The following is a 22,390-nucleotide window of genomic DNA, read 5'->3' as shown; positions in this document are numbered from 1 at the left end:
GGGCTTTTGCCCAAAAGCTAAAATGTACAACAGTCTTTCCATTATGCCTGTCTGTGACTCAATGTCTCATTTATATGGTGAGTAGCAATCTATCCTATTCATAATATGTTGTTATTACATATGAGACTTTCCATTGTTAGATCTTCAGTTTTTATGTCACATGATAGTAGTTGAATGTTCAAACAATGTTGCTCCACTGCACGCTAATTCAGCAAGCAACTTCCCATGGTGACGATCCGTCTTTTCTTAAAGTGACAATACACTCATGTTCTTAACTGGAAACTACGCTGACAGACTGAACAGTGTCAACAAGCCACATTGTCCCACATCTGACTGGATATGCAATGTGCTTCACTAAATTGCACTGAGAAAGTTAATTCAGTTTTATCTCTATTACACAGGGTTTTTTTTCTTTTGTGTGTGTGTGTGTGTGTGTGTGTGTTTTTTAAGCAACTTAATAAAGATAGTAAAGCATTGTGGTATAAGTGAAATTTAGTCAGCATTAAATTTTTAAACTACAACCTCACAGACAAAAAAAAAAATGCACAAAATTCAGTCTGGCGAGGGCGTAACAAGAGTTTCAAAGCATTTTAAAAAAAATTTCTAGTAGTTTCACAATAAAAATAATAAAAACAACAAGAGTTACAGATAATTCAGAAAACAAATACCATCTTTATTCCCTTGTAACATCATTAATAAAATTTAAGTCTACAATCTTATTTTCAACACTCATTTTATAGTGGAACAAAAGACACATCCAGACAACTTTTGAAAATCACTCACCAAAGGCAGCAGGTGTCTTCTTAAGTAGAATCCCAAATGCATTAGAGCGTGCTTTCTTCAGAACATAAGAAGACCCCTTCTCTCTCAGTTCATATTTACAAAGTTGAGTAATCAATTGATAGACACTGTCAGTCTCAGGCAACTAGAATTAATTACAATTTTATGAGTGTCTGGTACTCTATTAGTTTATCATTTCAAAAGCAATATATTATTACGTGCACAACTGATTAGAGAAATTTAAGTACACTGAACAACTAATTGTACAATGGAAAGTCAAAAATGTTGTCAATACTATTAAGTTAAACTTACAGGTTGAGCAAATGAAATATAAAATCAGCACCTACATGTGCACTTTGTTACACAGCATGAAATGGGCAAAACTGGGAGGAAAATGTCAACAAGACAAATTAAATGAAACACACAAATTGCATTTTTTCATTCCTATCAATGCGAAAGTTAGTTTGTACCATGCTGACCAATATTTTAATTTTACAGTGGTAGATACTATCTTACATCACCCCATCAATAATATTGCTTCATTAATTTATTTCTTGACTTGGGTAAGGACACCAAAAGAGGGTCTACCATTTGCATAATATTTTGATAGCACAGCCAGAGGACAAGTATCGGAATGTATTTCCTATGTTGGTTACACCATAAAATACAAAACGTTCATGTTGACAGTGCTTAATCGTGCAGTCACTAGAACTCCTAGCTAAACATTCTACGACAAATGTGGTGGAATTTCTATAGAACTGGAAAAAATGCTAGAAAAAAATATTAGTTAAAATCTCTCTTATGTTCACTAAGATACATAACTAAATTATAATTATTAATGCAGTCTTTGTTTTCATGCATTAAAGCATTAGGTCAAGAAAATCTGGCTGGCTCGTCGCTTACAACTCAGGTAGGTGGTCACATATAATATGGAGTCTTAAAGCATATACCTAGTTCAGCACTCAGTTTAAGCTTGTTTGTTAATTTGTTAAATATACAAAGCAGATTGTTTGTGTGCGTATATCTGGGATATCCTCCAAAATCCCTGGATCAATTTCAACCAAATATGGCACAGAACAACAGGCTTCACTAGTACCAGCACTGCAGGTACTAGTACCAGCACTTCCCAACTACGATAGGAATGGAGATACAGGAAAACATGTTTTTTTTCCCAGCCCCTGGCTTACAGACCGCCCTGAATGACTGGCATGTTGTGTGGGAACAATATCAGCCTGGAAAATCAACCTGCTTTTCAAGGTAGCCTACATGTCAAGGGCGAAACAATTTTCCATTCCTCGATATGGAAGCTGCCCGCATGACAGGTGTGTTGTGGTGGAGTAGTATCAGCCTACTTTATCAACTTGCTTCACACGGTGGCCTGTACATCAGTGGCAAATAGCTGATTTTCAAGCCCCTGCTCCACATGACAGGTGTGTTGAGAAAGTATATCATCCTACTTTATTGAACTATGTTGCAGGGACTACACATGCCGACAAACAGGGCTGGGGACTGGTTGGTAAAGATAGAGGAGGGGATGGATAGAGGGTGGGATGGATAGAGTGGGGGGGGGGGTGAAGAAATGGGCAGAGAAAAGGTAGGAGGGAGAGCTGGTGGGAGGTGTAGAGGAGTAGTAGGCAGGTGATGGAGGGGTGGCAGAGATGGAGTGAGAGAGGGGAAGGAAGATATGATCAGAGGCAGGGGGGAGGAAGCTGTGGTCAGAGAGAGGAAGTAGTGGACATGGACAAAGAGAGGGGGCACAGGAGATGAAGAGGAAAAGAGAATGGAGAGGAGGAAGAGGTAGACAGGCATACGTGGGAGAAAAAGGTGCATAGACAGAGGGTGGAAGAGGTGGACAAAGAGGGGGGGGGGGGGGAGGGGGAGGATGTGTGTTCAGTATATGTGACAAACTTATATGTGGGCAAAGCCATGGGTAAAAAATTATTACAATCAACATAAAACTGTACAATTACTCCTTCTCTATAGCAAACTACATTTGGCTCATCATCAGCTGAGGGCAAATAGAGGGGGATCACTGATTATCAACTGTCTCCCTCTCTTCGTGAGAGAAAAAAGTTCAGGCAAAATGTTGCATACTCAAAAAATTCAGTGAAGATGGATCTCTCACCAGAAAAAGAATCATACAAGACAAACTAGGATTACTTCACTATATATGAGCAATTACAATGAGATATGTTCCAACTGAGCAATAAATTGTACTGACTGCACGTTGTTGCCCCTTAACTCAATCTGAGACTTCCCCTACCCTGCTTCAAAGGAAGGTGAGATCATGACAGGAACACGGCACATTGTGCCTCAATTGTCCCACATAAACTGTCTCAGTTGCTACAACTGAAGCCTTGATCCCTTCAATTCCCATGTGCCCTAAAGTCACTTCATTCTACTGCTCTCGTCATTGCAGAACGGGGTTTTTTACAATCTGAACTTCCTTCTCTGCTAGTTATATCTGTTTTGAACATGAAATGTACTCATTCAGAGCAAATGATGGAGTTTTTGGCACAGTTATGTCTAACACACTTTAACATAATCAAAGACTGTGTGTAATGCTATGTTACAAACTGTACTTTCATTTGTAAGGCATATCTCATGCACACATTCTGGGAACATAACAGAGCAACCAATAGGATTTCCTACTTACACCAATCAGATTATCTACTACACCTACTACTACATAGAATCATTAATTTGAAATGTGATAAAATATGTACTTAGAGTCTATTTGTTTCCAAAGCGAATTACATCTAAGATGATTCTGGATCTCTGGTGATCAGGTTGGTGACTTGTCCATTCTCATTTAAAAACTCTAATTCCCTCCACAATAAATTCCACTAAGTCCTGCACTGCCTTATATCCCAGAGGCATATTCAGCCAGGGTCTTTTTGTGGGATGTTCTCCACCTAGGTGTCACCTACTCCAACTGGGAGGATGGATGAACTCTCCTCACGAATGCAACCCCAACATAGCAGCAACAGCTATATGATGCAGGGTAGCTGTTGCATGGGATTCCCTGGTCCCAAATATGATAAATGCATTAACAGTGACTGCAAACACCTCAAGAGTGCAATTGTGAGATCAAGGGATTGCAGCAAAGTGGGGATTTAATGACAGTCCTTCACCCTTCCCAAATGGATTGCCTAGCATATTTGGTTTTGGCCACTTGCTTGTATCACACATAGGAGGTTAATCAGGTGGAATTGTATACCTGATGGGATGCAGCCCAGAGTACCACTTATTAAGATTTCTTTCCATTCAGATTACATAAAGCGCGCAGGAAAGCTAAATGCCTTTTATGCATAGTAAATAGTCTAATCTTTTCTACATGGTCCCTATGGAAATGATAAGTAGTGACAATAGTACATTCCTAGATTATTCACTTAATACTGGTTTTTTGCCTTTCTAATGTTGGTTTACTATCTTCTACTATCTTCAGTGCTTCCACAACACTCACTGGTAAGCCAAACAAACTTGTCACCATTTGTGCTGCCCTTCTTTATATGTGTTCAATATTCCATGTCAGCTGTATTTGGTACAGATCCCACACAATTAAGCAACAATCTAGGGTGAGTTGCACGAATGTTTTGCTACGTCTCCTTTGTAGATAGACTGCATTTGATCTCTTTTATATCAGCATAACACAATAACATCCAAAATACTTAAATGATTTATTCACAATGGTACTGGTTCACAATATCACTTCTCACTCTATAGCAAGTACACAAGTCCATGGCAGTCCAGTCCATATCAGAGATCATTGAGATAGTACCCTAAGTTCCACGGGGTTCCTAGTATGTGCGGTCTCTAGTCACAAATACGAGCAAAGGCAGGTGTAGGAATAGCTGTATGATGCTGTTGCAGTGGCCTGTATACCATCCCGGTAGTCTGGGAATACGGTGTGTGGTAGTGTCAGGGGCCATCTGGAGACTCGCTTCCATCTCGCGACACCGGGCCTCTAGTGGTCATCTCAAAATGGACAACACGGCCTGTCGGCGAATCTATATGCCCAATCCACATGTGTTATCTCTGCAGCTGTGCGGCTGGCCATGCTTTGCACATGTTGATGTCTGCTGCTGTCGGCCAGTGTCCGAGTGATGCAGATACCACACTCTGAGTTTTGTAAATAATCATTGCTGTGATACTGGGTCAAATGCTTTTTGGATGTCGTGAAATACTGCATTCACTATAATGCATTCATCCATGACTTTTGCAATGTTGTGTGAGAAAAGTGCAAGCTGAGTTGTCCATGACCGATGTTTTCAGGCTCCATGCTGGTTGACATTAAGGAGATCATTCTGTTCAAGGTATATGAATATCTCTGAGTACAGAATACGTTTTAAGATTCTAGACAGATGGATATCAATGATCTTAGACAACAATTTTGTAGATTGTTTTTGATACCTCTCTTGTAGAGGGGTTTGGCCTTCTTGTCTGCAGATGTGATCTAAGAAGCTTTCTTCTAACCTGTGAGCATAGTTTTTTGTTCAAAGAATACATGGTATATTGCAGTTTGGAGATTGGTTTAACTTGGCTGCAACGATGCCACTGACCCCTGGGGGCCTTGTTAATTTTAGCTATTTTAGATGTTTCTCAACAAGTGCAACACAAAAATTTGTACCATTCATCTTTGCTGTGGTATGAGAATTAAACTGACACAGTAGTTCTGGATCTTCCTTTTTAAGAATGTCTGGAAATGGAGTTCAGTATTTCTGCTTTGTCACTGATACTCTCAATCTGAGTTCCTGTGTCTGGACACTAACTTTTGGAGAACCTATAACCTTTATATATGACCAGAATTTCTGTGTATTCTGTGAGAGGTCCTTTGATAAGAGTCTGCTACTGTAGTCATTTAAGGTGTCACACATTATACTTTTGAAGGTCAAATGTGTTTCATTTAGCATCCCTCTATCTACAGCTCTATGTTCTGTTCTACATCTAGTGTGCATTAGTTGCTATTTTTGTGTAAGTTTCTTCATAGAGATTATATATCATGGATGGTCCTTCCCATCACGAATTGTGCTAGTAGCTACATATCCATCCATGGCTTTGTCAGCAGTTTTTCTAAACCTGGGCCACAGTTCCTCAACATGCTTATGCCCAGTGCTAAATATTCTGAATTCCTCCTTGAGGTCTGAAACTATTGCTCCTTTATCAAATTAACTGCATGTGCAAATCTTTTTACTTGTTGTATTTACCCTTTGTGATTTGGTAATCATTGTTGGTACACATCTATTTGTTGCCACATAATCTAGTACTTTTCCACCACAAGTGTGCTTTTGAACTATCTGTTCTAAGTTGTTTTCACAAAAACATCTACCATAATTTCACACGAGACTTGTCAAGGCCACTATTTACAGAACTGTAACTATCCCAATTGATTATGGGATGACTGAAGTCTTCTCAAGTTCTGACAGTATGGTTGGGAAATGTATGTATTAGTGAGCTGAGGGTTTATCTAAAGTTTTCTGTCACATCTGAGGATGAGGCTGGTGGTCAACAGAAGCAGAATAAGTTTATGCCTACCATTTACACTAAGCCTGTCCCAAATGATTTTGCATGAAGATTCAACTTCTATTTCAGTGGATACGAGTCACCTATCCACTGCGATAAATACACCACCACCACCTTTTCATGAGCGTCATATATCTTGGATGTGGCATTTCTATGAGTGTCGTACTAAACTGGATGGAGACTCACCTAATCTAGAAAATGAAAAAAACATGTTAAGATGTGGGTTAAGAGATCAAAGAATGACTGAAATTAGAGTGCTTAGGCAAGCTTAATTTGCATCAAAAAATGCTCCATGGTTTATGGGCTGGTGAGGAAGGGTGGGTAGAGAAACTTGGGGGTGGGGTGGATCTCTTGCCCATATGGCTGCTGTATTGATTCTGAGATGTCTCCACACAGGCCCAGACACATCTTGTGCCACCCCCCAGGGAGCTTGCAACTCTTTCATGAGCAACATATGGCAAGAATGGTCTCCTTAGCCCCTGTGGCACAGGGTAAGAAGTACAGTAGCTATTAGCAACCAGCTATATGTACAGGAGATCTCTGATTGTTTCCCTTAACTCTGTGCAGCTAATGGAGTGATTTACTGTGTGCAAAAACATTCTCCACGATCTGTTTTTGCTACGTGATCAGTCATTGTGTTTTTGACTTTGTAGCTTAAGAATAAGTGAGATCTCTGCAAACAGCTCACACATGAAAAACGTCCAACCATAATCGTAATGCAGTCATTATTCCAGAACGTGACAACTTTCCTCTTAAGCTGACAGGAGGATTCCATGATATAAGCATACTGGTATGATACAAGCTAGTTATAATGATATCTGCCCAGTTCTGCATCACTGTTCATAAACAGCCAAAACTACTGGACAGCATCTAATTGTTTCTGCTGACCATTCATCCTAGCAGAATACTTTTGGAAACTGCTCTTTCAGTTAGTTGAATCAACACAAGAAATTGATTACTTAGTGAGAGTTATCACATGCCTCCTGCAGAGACAAAAGGAGACATAAGTGTTATCCAGAAAGAGCTGCAGAGTCATTCATTGAGTTTCATGTGTTATGAGCTGAACTATCACAAGCAGTGGAAAGGACCAGAGTTTTGGAACAGAAATTGTATTTGCCATAACTGATGCAAAAGAAGTGCACAACTTTTCAGTGACAACCCTATTCAAGTTGTAGCTCCATATAAAGTAGGTACACAAGCTAGAATAGTGCAGAATAAATTAAGAGAATACTGATTGACTGACTGGACTTAGTCACCTTTAATGTGGCATTAAGCTGTTTTTCATCATTTAAAACTAAGGATTTTCAGTTTTCTTTTGACACGGTAACTATACTTTATTTTTAGCATGTGAGGTATCACAATGTTCAGCACATTGGAGACACATTTAAGAGGATCAAGTTTCAAATATTAATCCACTGATTCCGAAATACAGTTTTTGGAGAAACTGATCAACAATGTAGGTGGGTAATTCACAAAACTGTACAGCTTAATGTAAGTGTGTGCTAAGAGATTTTAAAATAAGTCAACCAAGTAATACTTATAGATGGGGAAACTATCAATTCAGGCCTGCTAGTCACATTCATTATTTTCAATATCATTGTTGTTAAATTGTCTATTATCAGGAATAAGCATGACACCACTAAGCCAGTCTTTACACTATAGTCCACGACAATGCCATTCTCAATGGTTAAAAAACAATGAAAATTTCACAAGGATGTATAGGCCTTACTAGTAAATCAAAAGTGAAAATTGATGCTAAAGATAAAAGTAACACTCCACAATTTGTGATTTCTGAAGATTTCACAGTGTGATTTAGGTGGTATAATTTTCAATGTCTGGCCAGGTTGTGTGTTCTATTTTTATGAATAATATTTTGAGCACTGACCTAACAATTACTCTAGTATTTTAGGCCATGGAATTACATGTGCTCATCTAAAGGACTCCAAACACTCTTGTTAAAGAAGTAGGTGAACTACTGTGCATGAATAGACAACCAAGTTGAATGTACCTCTACAGCACATCTTATTTCAGGAACTGAACCCCCAACCACAACTACAAGGTTTCTTTTATATGAATCTCAAAACCACTGGCTTTTAAAATGGAAGAAAATTAAGGAAGTGAGTAGCAACGAGAATTCAGAATGAAAATACAAAACTTAAATGATAAACAAAACAGTGTTTAAATAACTACCAAGTTCGTCACTTTTCTTCTACTTGTACAGGTCTTCTTTAACTCCAGAAGATGGTTCAGCACAGAGAAATGATGAAAAGGACAATGATAAATAAACTAGAGGAGAAATCAAGAGTGTCTCTCTTTATTCAAATGAGCATGGAATTTAGAAGCAGTGTTGTCCAGCCAAATTTCCACTCATTTAAGGAGATGTGAACCAACATATTACACACAATATATCAAGTGGAGACAGTAAAAGTGTCTCCTGATTTCGCTTTATTTTTGGGTGTGATTCAAGAAGAATCAACCTTCTCTAAACTTTTTCTTACACAGTTACCCAGAATCTGTGCAGAGATAGCTGCAATCTTCCACGGCCAATAAGTTTATTTGCTATTACGATGCATGTCAATTATAAGGTAATAACTTTCAATCTATATGATTATCTTCAGATCTGCACTCATCATAATGTTAACCATTACAGTAGAATCATCACTTTACGATGCGTACCAATCTGAAACCAGTTATTTTGCAACTTATGTGCAACCAGGACAGTAACTGAATTGTTATTAATCTACTAAATTTAATAAAGTTTTAAAAATTGTATATTTAGCAAGTATTAATGGTAATTACATGGAAATACATGTACAATCTCTTAAAGCATTTTACTTAAAGAAAGGCAACATATTTCTGAAAAGTAGGATTTCAAGTTATTAGATTTGCAGTTATGATTTTGTTTGACTCTTTAATTATATTTTAAATACTTAACATTTTATGATGAGAATGACATGAAACTAGATATATACTGCATAAACAACTGAAAGATAAGACATTGTATTATGACTAGCGCACAAGAAAATAAATGTTCAAGCACATCAAGATAAGAATTCCTTTTAAAGCTTTCAGACTTTCCAAACACCCTTTTGATATCCAGTATCTGAGTATGCTCATTAATGATCCTGTTCTTCAGATATATAAATATTCAAGTGACCAAATCATCAAGGCAAATTTAATTCACACTCTGTATGCTCTCTTGCCACAACAATAAGTCTATACAAAGCCAAACTGATGTAGCCACCAAATTCATGTAATATAGAAGGATGAAGCAATTGAATTAATGGTAATAGTAAAAAGGAGTTCACAACTTATTACATCATCTATATCTGTAGACAGCTATCAAAGAAAGTAAAATGTTCTCAGTTATTATACTGTACTATTTTTTTTAAACTCAATAACTTGATCTCTCTGTTTGGATCTTTCATTGGAAGCTTCTGGTGTTCACAGGAAACTGAATAGTGCCAAAAGACAGCCACATTCACTCATAAAAGGGCATTCTCCCATTCATTTTCTAAGATGGGGAATTATTGGGTAAAAGTCCTTCAGGCTAAACATAAGTCACCATTATTGTTTTGGTACAAGAAGCAAACTGTAAAAAAATGAGGAAATCAACCAAAACATGTCAGAAAGAAAATTGCTGTTACTAGGCTGGTTGTTAATAGGCTGCTGAGGTGTTAACATTTCTGGGGCCAATAATTACTTCCCTGACAGTTCAGTGCTGCAAAGGCAAGCACACACCTATCCTCTTTGTTAAAATTAGCCACATTCGCAGAGATATCTATAGATTCTCAGATTTTCCTTCTATAGATGTTGCATTATTGGATAACACACATATATTGCTAGAATCTATAAGCTGGCCACGGTCTTCCCTGTTCTCCATTACTATAGATTTCATATTTTGTTTCAAACTTGGTTAAGATTCACACTATTCTTTTATTGTCGTTAAGTTCGCTATAAAATATGGGACTTATACAATTTCAGCAAACTGCTGCTCTGGACACACAGTAGTCTTATAAAGGTTTCGTCGTCTTCTTCTTCTTACCTGCATGTTAAACAGATCATTAGGTGGCTCCCATTCTGCTTTACAGCATTAATGGGGTAGCTGTCATCTCCCCTTGTAATTCATCCAATGGCTTCTCATACGTCTGTTGGTTTAACAGAACAACCGATGTAGCTCAAGAACTCTTGTAATTATATTTCCTCACTTGCCTTAATTATGAGAGCAGCATTTTGCTCTTGCCACATGAAAGGCTGTGAGAGTCTCAACTGGTGGCCTGTATCTGAGTTTCTACCGAGCCACTCACTTGCACCTCATAGCAGAACAGCATTTGTTGTTCCACCAAGTGACAGATAGTCCTTACAAATGTCTAGACGACTTTGGGATACTTGTTGGTAAAATGAACCACCCATTCCTGGCCCAAGCAGCCAGCAGTATTTGTTTGCTGAGAAGCCATCTTGGGGTTTTCTTTTCAAGACTGCCTGATCTGGATGATGTATTCACACTGGAAAGTGGCCACTGGAATGCAGACAACTGACCACTTCCCACTGAGCAGCAAGCACCAAGATTGGAGAAAATAAAAGCAATTAGATTAATGTCAAAGAACAGCTCTATCGAACTTCACAAATGTGTGCTCTGCCCCAAGTTCAGAACACATAGATCTTCTATCCACAACAAGCTTTCAATAGCACAATCCTGCAGGACACTATGTAGTAGCCAGAGCACATGATGTGCATTAAACACCTCACACAGAGGAGAAAAACAACTTGGGGGTGGAGGGTGCTATGTGCCAAGGTTGTGGAGGAGGAGATCAGTGTTTAAAGTCCCGTCGACAACGAGGTCATTAGAGACGGAGCGCAAGCTCGGGTGAGGGAAGGATGGGGAAGGAAATCGGCCGTGCCCTTTCAAAGGAACCATCCCGGCATTTGCCTGAAGCGATTTAGGGAAATCACGGAAAACCTAAATCAGGATGGCCGGAGACGGGATTGAACCGTCGTCCTCCCGAATGCGAGTCCAGTGTGCTAACCACTGCGCCACCTCGCTCGGTCCAAGGTTGTGGAGAAACTGTTTGTCTAAAGCAGTAACAGGGAACAGATATAGGCAACTATCAATGCTTTATTCAACACATTATCTACCGCAATAACTGCTTGCAGGAGCTGCTATGGAAATTTTGCACCACAGAACTGAAGAAAATTGCTTCATGAAAATCGTAACAATTAGATACATGGGATTGAAATATAATTGTGCTTCAGTTCTGTCATATGCATTAAGTTGTTATGGAATATTAATGTTGTGTAACTCAGTTTTTAAATTACCCTTAAAAATTTTAATGGAAAAAAAATCATTATTCAGTTATCCCCTAGCAACAGATACCCCAACTGACTTCGCATTAGGTGAAAATCAGTTACATTTAATTGTTTAGACTCATATTACAACAATTCACAAAACAGTGAGAGAAAGGAAACCATATCTTACATCAACACTTTTGGATAAATTAGGGAAGAAGATGCCAAGGACAAAACACTGTGGAGGAGGCTACTTGACAAGACCATAAACCAACTGCAACAATTTGTGGTGCTAGGAGACAAAGACTAAGTAAGAAGAAAAGACAATACACCTTACTGTCAGCATCAGCTTCCTAACATTTCTCTCTCGTCAAAAAAAAAAAAAAACATTTTAAAAAATAAGTTATGCCCATTACTGTCACACTGTATATACTAAACATGCAGTTACATGTACTTCAGTATAATGACTACGCAGAGATGTTTTTAATGTCTAATCAAGGTTGGATTCTTGTAAGTAAATGCTGATTATCATAACTAGGATGTCATAAAACTATTATATGGTCTTCCACCAGAAATAAGTAAAAACAGCTTGTACTTAAAAGCATCTCGATCACACAAGAATCAATTTTTAGTGTCCTATAGTCTTGATTTTGTTGTGGTCTTCATCCTGAAGACTGGTTAACGCAGTTCTCCATGCTAGTCTAGCTATTCAAGTAACTACTGCAACCCTCACCTACTGCCTCCCTTTACAAATTTTAGCCCCCACATTTCCCTCCATTACCAGACACACAATTCCTTGGTGTCTTAAGACATGTCCTGTCAACCGACCTCTTCTTTTAGTCAAGTTGTGCCATAATTGTTTTCCCCCACTTTGATTCAGTGCCCTTTTATTAGTTACTCAATCTACATATCTTACTTTCAGGATTCTTCAATAGCATCACATTTCAAAAACTTGTATTCTCTACTTGTATAAACTGTATATCACCCATGTTTCACTTCTGTAAAAGGCAACAATTCCTACAAATACCTTCCGAAAAAGGCTTCCTTACGCTTAAATTAATATTAGATATTAAATCCCTCTTTTTCAGAAATGCTTTTCTTGCTATAGCCAGTTGACATTTTACGTACTCTCTAATTAGGCCACCTCTGATAGCTTGCTGCCCAAATAACAAAACTCATCGACTACTTTTAGTGGCTCATTTTCTAGTCTAATACCATCAGACTTGCCTAATTTAATTTGGTTACATTCTGCTACCTTTGCTTCACTTTTGAAGACATTCATCTTATACCCTCTTTTCAAGACACTACCTATTCCATTCAACTGTTCTTCCAAGGTCTTTGCTGACTCGGATAGAATTACAATGTCATCACCAAACATTGAATGTCTTTATTCCTTCTCCCTGAAACTTAATTCCCTTCCAAAATTTCTACTTTGTTTTCTTTACTGCTAGCTCACTGAATAGGTTGAATAATGTCGCGAATAGGCTGCAGGCCTGTCTCCTCACTCCCTTCTCAACGACTGCTTCCCTTTCATATCCTTCTAGTTATAACTGTAGTGAGGTTTCTACACAAGTTGTAAATATCCTTTCATTAGCATATTTTATTCCTGCTACCTTCAAAATTTCAAAAAGTTCATTCCAGTCAATAAAGTCAAATGTTTCTTTAAAAAAATCTACAAATGCTATTAATGTAGGTTAGTTCTTTAACCTACCTTCTAAGATAACTCATTGGTCAGTATTGTCTTGTGTGCTCCTACATTTCTCCAGAACCTGACGGTTCTATAATATCCACATCTGTCAGCACTTTTCATTCTTGGAATTGAAATTATTACATTCTTTTTGAAGCACGAGGGTATTCCAAGAGTCTCATATTAATGTAAGTCAATAAATATGTAACAAACATCAATTTACCATATAACATGTTTAAATTACATCGCATATTTTGCCAGCAGATAGCAGCATATATATGCGTGTTGCACAGGCTGAGGGACATCACGTGGCAGACGGTGTAAGATAGAGGGGGTGCTGCATGATTCCATGTGAGTCGTGCAGAAGGCAGTTGCACAGTTTTTGTGGGAGAAAGGACTGTCGACAGAAAATGTGCATCACAAATTGCGTTTCATGTATACCGACAACTGTTTATCACAGAAAGCCATGTTCGATTGGAACCAGGAGTTTAACAAGCAAAGGAAAAGCATCAGAGCGTCCTGGTCATCCTATGGTACTGGCAACTGTATCTACAGGTATACGAAGTGTCCGATTCCACCCATCTCCTTTGACCCATGATGTCATCAACACGGTGGAAATGGCTATTCTAAGCGTCTCCAATATGGCGCCTATGATATCACTACATACACATGGCAAGAAACACGAAAATACATATAAATAAAAAAATAACATCTCCCTCCAAAAATACAATCAAACTAATGGGACAACTGTGGGAAATTGGGATGTTTTAGGGAGGGGACAAGCTAAATATAAAAGTAAAAAGAAAAAAACCACACCACAGAAAAAAAAGTACTGAAAAATCTGCAGGAATCTGACACTTCCCTTGACCTACATAGGTCAACGGCAGCTGACGATACCAAAATACCAACACCTACAGCAAAAACTACGGAAATTGGAATCAGACATTTCCCTTGACCACAGCTGACGGTACCAAAACACGTATACCTACATATAAAAATATAAAAATTGGAATTGGTCATTTCCCTTGACCTATACACATCTATAACTGCTTACACGAAAAAACCAACACCAACAGCTACGAATCAAAATCACAACACTCAAAAATTAAAAACTCAAACATCTCTACATAAATTAAAACACATTCAATACATAATAAATACACAAAACATTACAACTTGAGAAAAATAGACCCAAAAAAAAAAAAACAATTACTTACCACCAATAAATTTCGGTCAGCCATCACACACACACACACACACACACACACACACACACACACACACACACACACACACACACACACAGAGAGAGAGAGAGAGAGAGAGAGAGAGAGAGAGAGAGAGAGAGAGGACGCCATCAGACAGAACAAGACAACATCTACGTTATGTCATGGGTCAAAGCAGACGGGCGGAATCGGATGCTGTATATGGAACAGATCATTCATAATGAACAGTGTGTGAGATCAACAATATTGTGTAAGCTGTAGGCTATTCACACAGAACCATTTACAACATCGCACATGAGTAGATGAAGTTTCACAAAGCTTGTGCATTGTGGTTATCCTGCATGTTGACTGGGGAACACAAAATGAATCAAATGGCTCTGTCTTCGCTGCACCTCATACAGTACTCTGAGGAAAAGAGAGCTTCAGGGCATGTATTTTTACAGGGGACAAGTCTTGAGTTCACCATTTTCAACTGGAAATCAGATGACCATCCATGGAATAGAAATATTCCACCTTCTTAGCAACAAAAAGTCCAAGACCATTCCATCAGATCCCACAGTTATATGCAACATTTTAGGACAAAGGGGTCGTACTGATGAAATTCCAGCCTTATGGAAAGACTGTGACTGCCTTGTCATAATGCGCCACTCTGCGGAAACTCCGACAGGCCATGCACCGCAAATTATCTCGTCTCTTAACAAAGGGAGTGAATCTTCTGGATGACAATGCCTGTCTTCTCACAAAAGATGAACACAAGAGCTGTTATGAACATTTCAAGCGAGAACACTTGCAATCTCTGTGCTACAGTCCTGACTTAGCCGCCAATGACTTACATCTGTTTGGGTCCATAAAATCTTATTTAGGAGGCTGACATTTTGAAAATTAGTGTTTACATGTTGGCTCCAAAAGCTTCTTTGCTGCCAGCTGTCAAGGTCTTTTAAAGGTAAGGAATGAGTGTCTGAATGTGCAGAGTGAATACATAGAAAAGTGAAATAACTTTCAGGGAATTACATTGATTACTATTACACCACTTTAAAACTTATTTACTGACTTACCCTGGTATATCTTGCATATTAGGTGGGCCAGTTTTGTCATGTCAGTAATTCCAAAGGAATGCCACCCACCCCAAGGGACTTGACAGCGTACCGAAAGACTTATGTATTAACAAGTCTTTCGGTACGCTGTCAAATTCTTCTCACAGTTTCACATATCTCATCTTCATCTACTTCCTCTTCCTTTTTCCTATCAGACTACTTTCAGATGCATTTCCTTTATACAGATCTGCTATATATTCCTTCACCTTTTCCTTCTTTGCTTATTACTGGCTTGCCTCCTGAGTTTTTGATATTCACACACCCATTTTCTTCATCTCCCGAGGCTTCTCTCATTTTCCTGTGGGAAACTCATTCCTCTAGTTATGCATACTTCTGCAGCCTTCCCTTTGTCCTTTAGCCATTCTGCTTAACTGATTTGCAATGTCAGTATGTATTTCCTTTCACGTGCTTTATTTTTGTGTGTTTTCTTTTCTTTTTTCAATTAAACTCAATATCTTCTGTGTTACCTAAAACTTTCTAATAAACCTTATCTTTTTACATATTTCATCCTCTGCTGCTTTCACTATACCACCTCTTGAAGTTATGCATTTGTCTTCTATTGTGTTCCTTTCACCCACTTCAGTTAGTCATTGTCTAATACTCCCTCTGAAACTCCGAACCACTTTTGTTCTTTCCTTCATTTACTACCCTTACCCAATTTATTCACTTCTGACCAGCAGTTCATAACCAATAAATAATGATCAGAGTCCATGTTTGTCTCTTGATATATCTTACAGTTTAAAATTTAGTTTCAATCAGTTCAAATGGCTCTGAGCACTATGGGACTCAACTGCTGAGGTCATTAGTCCCCTAGAACTTAGAACTAGTTAAACCGAACTAACCTAAGGACATCACAAACATCCATGCCCGAGGCAGGATTCGAACCTGCGACCGTAGCGGTCTTGTGGTTCCAGACTGCAGCGCCTTTAACCGCACGGCCACTTCGGCCGGCGTTTCAATCAGTATGAAACCTTCCAGTGTCACCAGATCTCTTCCAAATATACAAATTTATTACATGATCCTTAACATGCTGACTGCCCCATGCATACTGATGGACATTTCACCACCCGGCAATGATGGTAACAGCATTAGCCGTGAGGCTCCGCTGTGGCTGCCATTGTGTACATAGTGTCAGGCATGTGACTCTGCTGCAGCCACTGGCCATCATTGTGATAAACGAAGTGTTTCTCAGTCCAAAATTCCACTGGATGGTTTCTTCTTTCACTCCTTTCCCCAGGCCACGTTATCTTAATACCTTTCCTTCGCTTCCTTTTCCTACTATTATATTCCATTTCATCATCACAATTAAATTTTTGTATTCCTTAACTATCTGAATAATTTCTTGTAGTTTATAATACATTCTTTGAACATCATCATCTGCAGAGTTAGCATACAAACTTTTACTGCTGTGGTGGGTGTTAGCTTGTGTACATGTCTTGACTATGATAATGTGCTTACTATGCTATTCATAGTACTTCACCTGCATTCTAATTCCTTATTCATTATTAAACATACTCCTGCATTACCCCTATTTGATTTTCAATTCATAATCCTGTACTCACCGGACCAGAAGTCCTTTTCTTCCTGACACTAAAAATTACTAATTCCCACTATAGATAACTTCAGCCTATCCAGTTCCCTTTTTAAATTCACTAACCTACCTACCCAATTAAAGGATCCAACATTCCACACTCAGACCTGTAGAATGTTAGTTTTGTTTTTCCTGGTGCCTACATTCTCCTGAGTAGTCCCTGCCCAGAGACCCCAATGAGGGACTATTTTACCCAACAGTATGCTACAATTTAATTAACACAGTAGAGCTGCATGCTCTCATGAAAAATAACAGCTCTAGTTTCCCTTTGTTTTTGGATGTCCATAGGACCAACACACTAAGGTCATGTTGGCTAACATTGCAAGGCCAGACTAGAAAATCATTCACACTACATCCCTTGCTACTACCAAAAATGTTGCTGCCCTCTTCAGGAACCACATTTGTCTGGCCTCTCCCCTGATATTCCTCCAGTGTTGTTGCTCTTGTGGTACAGCTATCTGTACCACTGAGGCACACAGGCCACTTGATCCACCATACTTATATCTTTCTATATACACTATACATTTGCTACCTTACCAGACAGAGTTAACCAAATTCATTTGGGACTAATTTAACAGATTTCAAATATCAATATGTATTTATTGCAGGAGGGTGTTTAATAATAAGGCTTGTAATCTATTTCTGAAATTCTAGGAATCACCCGTTACCTTTTGCCTATGGGAATATTGTTGAAGATTTCTTTCACTAGACATACAGCTTCACTCTGCACAAAAGTCAAAAGTGCAAAGACCAAAAAACTTTGTTTTACGACTTAGGTCTATCTTTTTGCACATTAGTCCATAGTCAATACAAAAGCAGGGAAGTCACAAATGTTATTCAAGATTAATATGAATTCCAGGACTCTAGGAAAGTTATGTGATCATTTAACGTAGTAAATGGGTTAGCTAGTGGTGCAGGATAAACACAAAACTGGAGTACGCCTATAAACTGTGCATGCACATTTGCTCGAGTCTGTTGAAAAACTAATGGTAGACCGAAACATGTACTTCAGAAAAAATTGTACATTTCCTACAAGGGGTCGCAAAAACGAATAATTCTAGGGCAATAAAAGCATAAATTCATGCTTATACCTTGAAATATCAACTTACTGTAGATTGCCTCTGAACACACGTCTCCATAACTCACTTGAATAAATTGTATTGTATATCATTTGAAACTAAATGGCAAGCCCTATGAATACAGCCTTACACGTTTATGTACGGGCGAAAATCGTAATCTGATTTTCGCCTTCATGTTTGTGTGTCACTCCTGACTTAAATTTGCTACCTCGATCACTTGAACGTTTTTCGAGCGTCACTTGTTTAACACAAATGGCCTCTGCAAATCAGCTGTTGTTGACACTGTTTGTTCCTGTCATTCAAAACGAGAAGAACTTCGTAACGATACGGTAGCAGAAAATAAGATCCCTTTTGGTACTATTGCCAGACGAGATACCAGGGACTGTCACATAATTTCGCATAAACACAAGTTATTTATGCTACGTTTTCAATGTTGTGAACATTGGCTGCTGCGCTACTCTGAATTTCCCCCTTTTTCTGTTTCAACTGATTTTTTGTTCTGCAGCGCTTAGTCGATCTTATTTTGTTTGCGTTTATCCTTTGTTTATTCGACTACAGGTGAAGTCGCACTGGCCGTCAATGCAACGGCAAGAATATATTCACACTGTAGTAATGGGCTAAACTGCGATTTTCCGTTATTAGTGATTTCTGGGAATAATACTTTTCAGTCACTTATACAGATGTTTGAGTTCTGTTGTTTTAACATTACAAAGTCCTGTATGCATGTCTAGTATTAACCACACTGTCATATTGGAAGCAGAATCAAACACATTTTTAGATTACTTGTCTCTAAATGATATTTTCAGGAGAAAAGGGCAATGTTGGTTGTTACTGATACAATACATTCAGAGTCACAGCTGTGTTTGACAAAACAATAACTGGTACTGAATGTGCTTTCGTCATATAATATGCACACACAGTACATCGATCACGTGAGACACAAGTTTCTTATAACATAGTACGAGCATCGGTCAACAGATGGCACTAGGCAAAGAATATTAACTGCGCTGTTTCGTTGCTACTTGCGACTTCTAGCTGCGATTTGTCACAGAAATCGCAGTAGGACTCGATAGTGTACCACAGAGATCAGTGATCTCTATAATAGAGATCACTGGCAGAGATAGGGCGTAGAACGAACTCTGACCCCCCCCCCCCCCCCCCTCCATTAACCATGGACCTTGCCGTTGGTGGGGACGCTTGCGTGCCTCAGCGATACAGATGGCCGTACCGTAGGTGCAACCACAACGGAGGGGTATCTGTCGAGAGGCCAGACAAACATGTGGTTCCTAAAGAGGGGCAGCAGCCTTTTCAGTAGTTGCAGGGGCAACAGTCTGGATGATTGACTGATCTGGCCTTGTAACATTAACCAAAACGGCCTTGCTGTGCTGGTACTGCGAACGGCTGAAAGCAAGGGGAAACTACAGCCGTTCGCAGGAGAACTTCTGTAAAGTTTGTAAGGTAGGAGACGAGGTACTGCCAGAAGTAAAGCTGTGAGTACCGTGCGTGAGTCGTGCTTCGGTAGCTCAGATGGTAGAGCACTTGCCCGCGAAATGCAAAGGTCCCGAGTTCGAGTCTCGGTCGGGCACACAGTTTTATTATGCCAGGAAGTTTCATACAGGCATAATTTTTCCCGAGGACATGCAGCTTAACTGTATGATTAAATGATGATGGCGTCCTCTTGGGTAAAATATTCCGGAGGTAAAATAGTACCACATTCAGATCTCCGGGCAGGGACTACTCAAGAGGTAGTCGTTATCAGGAAAAAGAAAACTGGCGTTCTACAGATCGGAGCGTGGAATGTCAGATCCCTTAATCGGGCAGGTAGATTAGAAAATTTAAAAAGGAAAATGGATAGTTTTTATATAATCCATTATGGAGTCGAGGTAGCAGTTGTCGTTATACTGATTATCACTGCTAGCATTCAACCGCGATTCTTATACATATTTTAACAACGCGTTTCAAGAGACAATGCTCTCATCATCAGGTTGTAAAATCTATGTCATGAATTAAACGCACTAAAAAGACCAAATATCATCACCAATAGTGGGGAAGTCCATAGAGTAAAACAGAATTAAAAGTATATTGGACTGTGAGTCCTCGTCTTACATTGAAGTTGTTGACACAAGTCAATGGCCGTCCCATAGCTACCGAATATGCTGTCGACTGCGCCGGCTCGGGAGCTGTTGTGGACTGACGTGCCTAGGTGTTGTGGCGTGGTTACAGCCGTATGCTTGACGGTAACGCTATGCTATTGGGCGCCTCATTTCCTTATTGCATTGGTCTGCCATCGTTAGCCTATCGCAACTCCGTCATTGACATGCTACAAGTTTAAAGTCGCATGCCTGCCCTAAAATAATTCTAAAAACCCGCTAAAAAATCTCATTTCTTTAAAGTTATCTTGTACATTTAGCATATTGCTTTGTTTCTTTTCATGGATAGCTATCTCGAATTCCTCTAGTAAATCAAGTTTCCTCCCTTTCTTTTCTACATGCAATATTTCTACGTTGTCTTCTATGTTATTAAGGGGATGGCCTGTTTCATATATATGGTTCGCAACAGCTGATTTGTCATAATTCCCTAACCTGAACGCATCTTTATGTTCTTTATACCGGATCGCGAATGATCTTCCTGTCTGCCCTATATATTTTGCATCACAAGTTCTGCACTGAACCTTATAAACTCCCGATCTTTCAAACTTATTTCTCTTCTCGCCAATATCGTGCTTTGGGACGGCCATTGACTTGTGTCAACAACTTCAATGTAAGACGAGGACTCACAGTCCAATATACTTTTAATTCTGTTTTACTCTATGGACTTCCCCACTATTGGTGATGATATTTGGTCTTTTTAGTCCGTTTAATTCATGACATAGATTTTACAACCTGATGATGAGAGCATTGTCTCTTGAAACGCGTTGTTAAAATATGTATAAGAATCGCGGTTGAATGCTAGCAGTGATAATCAGGAAATGGATAGGTTAAAGTTAGATATAGTGGGAATTAGTGAAGTTCGGTGGCAGGAGGAACAAGGCTTTTGGTCAGGTGATTACAGGGTTATAAATACAAAATCATATAGGGGTAATGCAGGAGTAGGTTTAATAATGAATAAAAAAATAGGAGTGCGGGTTAGCTACTACAAACAGCATAGTGAACGCATTATTGTGGCCAAGATAGACACAAAGCCCATGCCTACAACAGTATTACAAGTTTATATGCCAACTAGCTCTGCAGATGATGAAGAAATTGATGAAATGTATGACGAGGTAAAAGAAATTATTCAGGTAGTGAAGGGAGACGAAAATTTAATAGTCATGGGTGACTGGAATTCGTCAGTAGGAAAAGGTAGAGAAGGAAACATAGTAGGTGAATATGGATTGGGGGGAAGAAATGAAAGAGGGAGCCGCCTTGTAGAATTCTGCACAGAGCATAACTTAATCATAGCTAACACTTGGTTCAAGGATAATAAAAGAAGGTTTGTAACGCCAGAAATGCATATCCTCCTATTTCCATCTATTGTACTATAATTTTTTTCCTTATTTTGTTACCTGAAGATATGACGTTTCTGTGTCTTTGTATATTGTAATTGTTTTACTATTTGTATATATATATATATATATATATATATATATATATATATATATATATATATATATATATATATATATATATATATATATCCCGTGAGGGGATTGCCAACCCCCATCGGGCGCGTCCCCAGGTGGCGGATAGGGGAATGCTCGGCAGATATGCCGGGTAGGTGGGAAATAAAATACCACCCGCGGACCAAATGACAACCAAAACCCGTGCTGCGTCTGACTTGGAACAAGCGGCAGTATGGTCAGCGTCTGTCCACCAGGAGGTGCGGCTGCAAACATGCTCCAGGAACTTACAATCCCTGGTTCTAAACCACTAGCGAAAGCTAGAAAATAAATAACAAGCAAACATGACTCGTACAAGTAAAGACAAAATTACCCCAGGTGGACAATCCACCCACTGCAAAGTGGCAACCAAGCATTCGGATTCTGGGGAGCTTGGACTTATACGAGAGAGCAAGTCGGAGTGCTCTGGTAAACTACCGCAGAAAACACATACTTACATTGGCACCTTTAACATTCAGACGCTCAT

General features: G+C 39.0%; 1 protein-coding gene across 2 annotated transcripts in view; it reads right to left on the bottom strand.

Moving 5' to 3' along the window:
* Window positions 1–18,742, bottom strand: part of LOC126263729 (gamma-tubulin complex component 6) — a 259,126-nt gene extending 240,384 nt beyond the window's left edge. For both annotated transcript variants that reach the window (XM_049960887.1, XM_049960888.1), the window contains exons 1-2: window positions 18,297–18,742; window positions 784–925 (exon numbers count right to left, since the gene is read on the bottom strand). In XM_049960887.1, coding sequence (XP_049816844.1) covers window positions 784–925; window positions 18,297–18,326 — 172 coding nt within the window. In that variant the 5' untranslated portion in view covers window positions 18,327–18,742. The remainder of the gene's footprint in view (window positions 1–783; window positions 926–18,296) is intronic.
* Window positions 18,743–22,390: the final 3,648 nt, after the last annotated feature.

This window comes from Schistocerca nitens, chromosome 6, assembly GCF_023898315.1.
Source record: "Schistocerca nitens isolate TAMUIC-IGC-003100 chromosome 6, iqSchNite1.1, whole genome shotgun sequence".
In the NCBI taxonomy this organism is placed as follows: Eukaryota; Metazoa; Arthropoda; class Insecta; order Orthoptera; family Acrididae; genus Schistocerca; species Schistocerca nitens.
Note: the sequence above shows the minus strand (reverse complement) of the source record. Positions and strands in the feature narration are given on the sequence as shown.